At 38.5% G+C, this 3,356-nt stretch overlaps 1 protein-coding gene across 1 annotated transcript in view; it reads right to left on the bottom strand.

Annotated features, from left to right (window-relative positions):
- LOC112079353 (probable E3 ubiquitin-protein ligase HERC4) overlaps nucleotides 1–2,281 on the bottom strand; it is a 10,691-nt gene extending 8,410 nt beyond the window's left edge. Inside the window, 10 exon segments of the mRNA XM_024145342.2 lie at nucleotides 675–824; nucleotides 1,058–1,159; nucleotides 1,298–1,335; nucleotides 1,338–1,404; nucleotides 1,502–1,558; nucleotides 1,725–1,850; nucleotides 1,929–2,001; nucleotides 2,135–2,195; nucleotides 2,198–2,242; nucleotides 2,245–2,281. Of these exon segments, the coding sequence (XP_024001110.2) occupies nucleotides 675–824; nucleotides 1,058–1,159; nucleotides 1,298–1,335; nucleotides 1,338–1,404; nucleotides 1,502–1,558; nucleotides 1,725–1,850; nucleotides 1,929–2,001; nucleotides 2,135–2,195; nucleotides 2,198–2,242; nucleotides 2,245–2,281 (756 nt within the window).
- Nucleotides 2,282–3,356: the final 1,075 nt, after the last annotated feature.

Genomic DNA, 3,356 nt, shown 5'->3' with positions numbered 1-3,356 from the left:
TCCACTACACCCGGGCATTACAACACTCGATATTTTCAAGCATAGTGTTGGCTGCTTATGTTATGGGTATGCTTATAATTGTTAAGGACTGGGGAGTTTTTCAGGATAAAAGAGAAACGGAATGGAGCTAAGCACAGGCAAAATCTATAGGATTTTCAGGCTGCTTTCCACTAGATACTGGGAGATTAATTCACCTTTTCGCAGGACAATAACCTAAAACACAAGGCCAAATCTACACTGGAATTGTTTACCAAGAAGACAGTTCCTGAGTGGCCGAGTTACAGTTTTGACTTAAATCTATGGCAAGACCTGAACAACAAATTTGACAGAGCTTGAAGAATTTTGAAAATAATAAGGGGCACATTTTTCACAATCCAAGTGTGGAAATCTCTTAGACTTACCCAAAAATACTCACAGCTGTAATTGGTGAGGTGCTTCTACAAAGTATTATGAATACTTATGTAAGAGATATTTCTGTTTTTATTTTCAATAAATGTGCAAATATTTTCTGAAAACATGTTTTCACGGTCATTATGGGTGTGGGTGTGTGTGTGTGTATAGGGAAAAAATCTATTTAATCCATTTTGAATTCAGGCTGTAAAAACAAAATAGTGGATAAGTCAAGAGGTATGAATACTTTCTGAAGGCACCCAATTATGGCAATGGATATTTACCTCATACAGCCTCTCCATAACCTTTACAGTCCCTTCAAATTGTTTATTAACAGCATAGCCCTTTTCCACATACAGAAATACTCTGACACAGAATGGAATGTTTTCACCAGAGTTCTGAAGAACTTGTTTGGAAGTGTCGACCATAGCCCACTGTTGGAATTAGACAAGAGTTTAGTTAATACAACACCACACAGAACCTGCTATATCTAAAAAAAAAATAGAGGAGAAGAGGAGAGAAGTTAAGAAAAGACAAGAAAAAGAAAGAAAAAAAGTAATATTGATGGATGGTGACTTTACAAGGACCTGGAGCTTGTCTGGGTTCAGTCTGAGGACGGCAGCAGCGAAGGCCTCAGTAATGTCTATGCCACGTTGTTTTAGGAGAATCTCAGGAGCTCAGGGATGATGAGGTACACCCTCAGACCTCTCACCCCAATGGGATCCTTACTCAGGGAGGGAAGGAGTATGCGCTGGACAACATCTTCAACCTAGAACCATGACAGGAGTGCTTGTGGTCACAACTAAATGACTTATCATATCAATGACTGGTCAAATTGAATATCAAGGACAACAAACACAAGTATTGAAATAAGTATTGGATCCTAATATAATATATGAAATGATACCTTAGCCAGGACTTTGTCCTTTTCTGCAAGCTTTTTAAAGCAGTGCGAGCGGATGACAAGTCCACGCCAGAGTGCTTCAGTGAGGTTTGGTAGTGTTTATCATGACTAGAGTAGTAAGACCAAGAAATACTATTAAATATGCAACAATAAAAAGTATTCAATAATGTGATAAAACATTCATGGATAGGCAGTGAGTTCTTCCCTTTTTGTCAGGAAGCTCCCATTTAAACATGACGCAGAAGAGAACGTTTTTGTGATTTCCTGAAATAAATGTGAAGAATCTTATAGTTCTTATAGACCTTCATCTCCTCAGTATTTGTTTTGTGTCACTGGACTCATGTATGTTTGTGTTGCCTTGTCCACTTATCAACCATCATGAGTTGCGTATTTGTATTGAGCTTGGGTACGAGGTGTATTTGTATCATACTAACTTCTGTATCTTCTTCTTCCATGATTTTGAGTCACATTCCGAGATCCATCTGTTAATTATGTCATTGTCTAATGTTTGAGTCACTTGTCCGAGATGGGAGTCATTCAACCGTTTTCCTGATTCCTGTAATAACATGTGATGCACTGTATTAAGAGGAATGTTAAAGGACTAACTCAGAAAAACGAACTGTAAACGCAATACCTTAGCGGAGCTGCACAAGGCAAAAGAATGGTTTCCTCCAGCAAAGGTTTGTTCAAATTTGTGGTCATCAATGAGTCTGAAAGTTACCCAAAACAGTTATGTGTTATAAACCTTTAATTTTATCATTTCATAAGAGACCACCATTTCTGCTAGTACTGTATTGAGTTTGAAATGGGTCACGTATGCAGAGGAAAATAAATGATTTACTACCCTGTGTAGCTGTACTGGCAGAGGCCACAGACTGATCCATCTTGACTCCATTTCCAGCTGCCCTTGCTCTCCACGCCCAAATGAGTAGATCTTTTTGAAGGAGTCACAAACACCAATGTATGGTTTTCTAATTTGACAAACATGATTGTAAGTAACAGGAAAAATCACAACACTAATGTGATCCGCCAAGAATGGATATATCCAATAATATACCCAGTGACACTTCAAGATTGATCTTACATCCAAGCTATATCCATTGATCTTTCTGTGACCATATATGACACTATATGATTGTGCAGAGATTCACATGACTTATATCAATCACTTCTAGTGCCACACTATATCAATAAAGAAAACATGCATAAATAAGTAGGCTCTTGAATGTATATTACTGAATGTATATTACTGAATAAGAAAGTTATTTTTATATATCACACTCAGAATTAGTAGACATTAACTCAATGAATGTTTTTTTCTATAATAGGGTAGGCCTACATATCCTAAAATTGCAATTTTCACATTTTCAATAGAAAAGCCAAGGACAAAGGTAAAATGTAAAAGTTGGAAAAAAAGTGGCAAATCTGAACCTAGAAGGCGGCTACAACCAAAATCCTAGGCTAAACTGAATAGATATATTGACATGTAAGAAAAACATTGAATGAAATGATGAACACAGCAGTAGCCTATATATAGTGTCCATTACTCCTTCCAGAAGCCTCTGTTGTGGGCCACTGCCTCTTTGAGCCTGGCCAGCAGCATCTCCTTGGAGGGGTAGATGGGCAGCAGCAGTAGGAAGTGGCAGGTAAGGGATTCTGGGAAATGTAGTTCAGTAGAGTTCTGCAGGACTGCTACCTTCATCTGGATCTTGTCCATGCCCAGGATGGGAGCGCGATCACAGCCCGTCAGGAACACTGAGAAGGAAGGGAGAGAGAGTGAAAGGTAGAAAGAATGGGAAGAAATATAGTCAATGTCATTGTGTGGCAGGTAGCCTAGTGATTAAGAGCATTGGGCCAGCAACCAAAAGGTCCCTGGTTCAAATCCTTGAGCAGACTAGGTGAAAATATGTTTTTGTGCCCTTGATCAAGGGATTTAACCCTAATTGCTCCTGTAAGTTACTCTGGATAAATGTCTGCTAATTACTCAAATGATGTGTAAATGCTCTTGTGGAACAGGAAGTTCAAATATGCAGACAAAACCCTGAACCAGCATTATGAAAGA

The sequence above is a fragment of the Salvelinus sp. IW2-2015 genome, unplaced genomic scaffold (assembly GCF_002910315.2).
Source record: "Salvelinus sp. IW2-2015 unplaced genomic scaffold, ASM291031v2 Un_scaffold7688, whole genome shotgun sequence".
Lineage (NCBI taxonomy): Eukaryota > Metazoa > Chordata > Actinopteri > Salmoniformes > Salmonidae > Salvelinus > Salvelinus sp. IW2-2015.
Note: the sequence above shows the minus strand (reverse complement) of the source record. Positions and strands in the feature narration are given on the sequence as shown.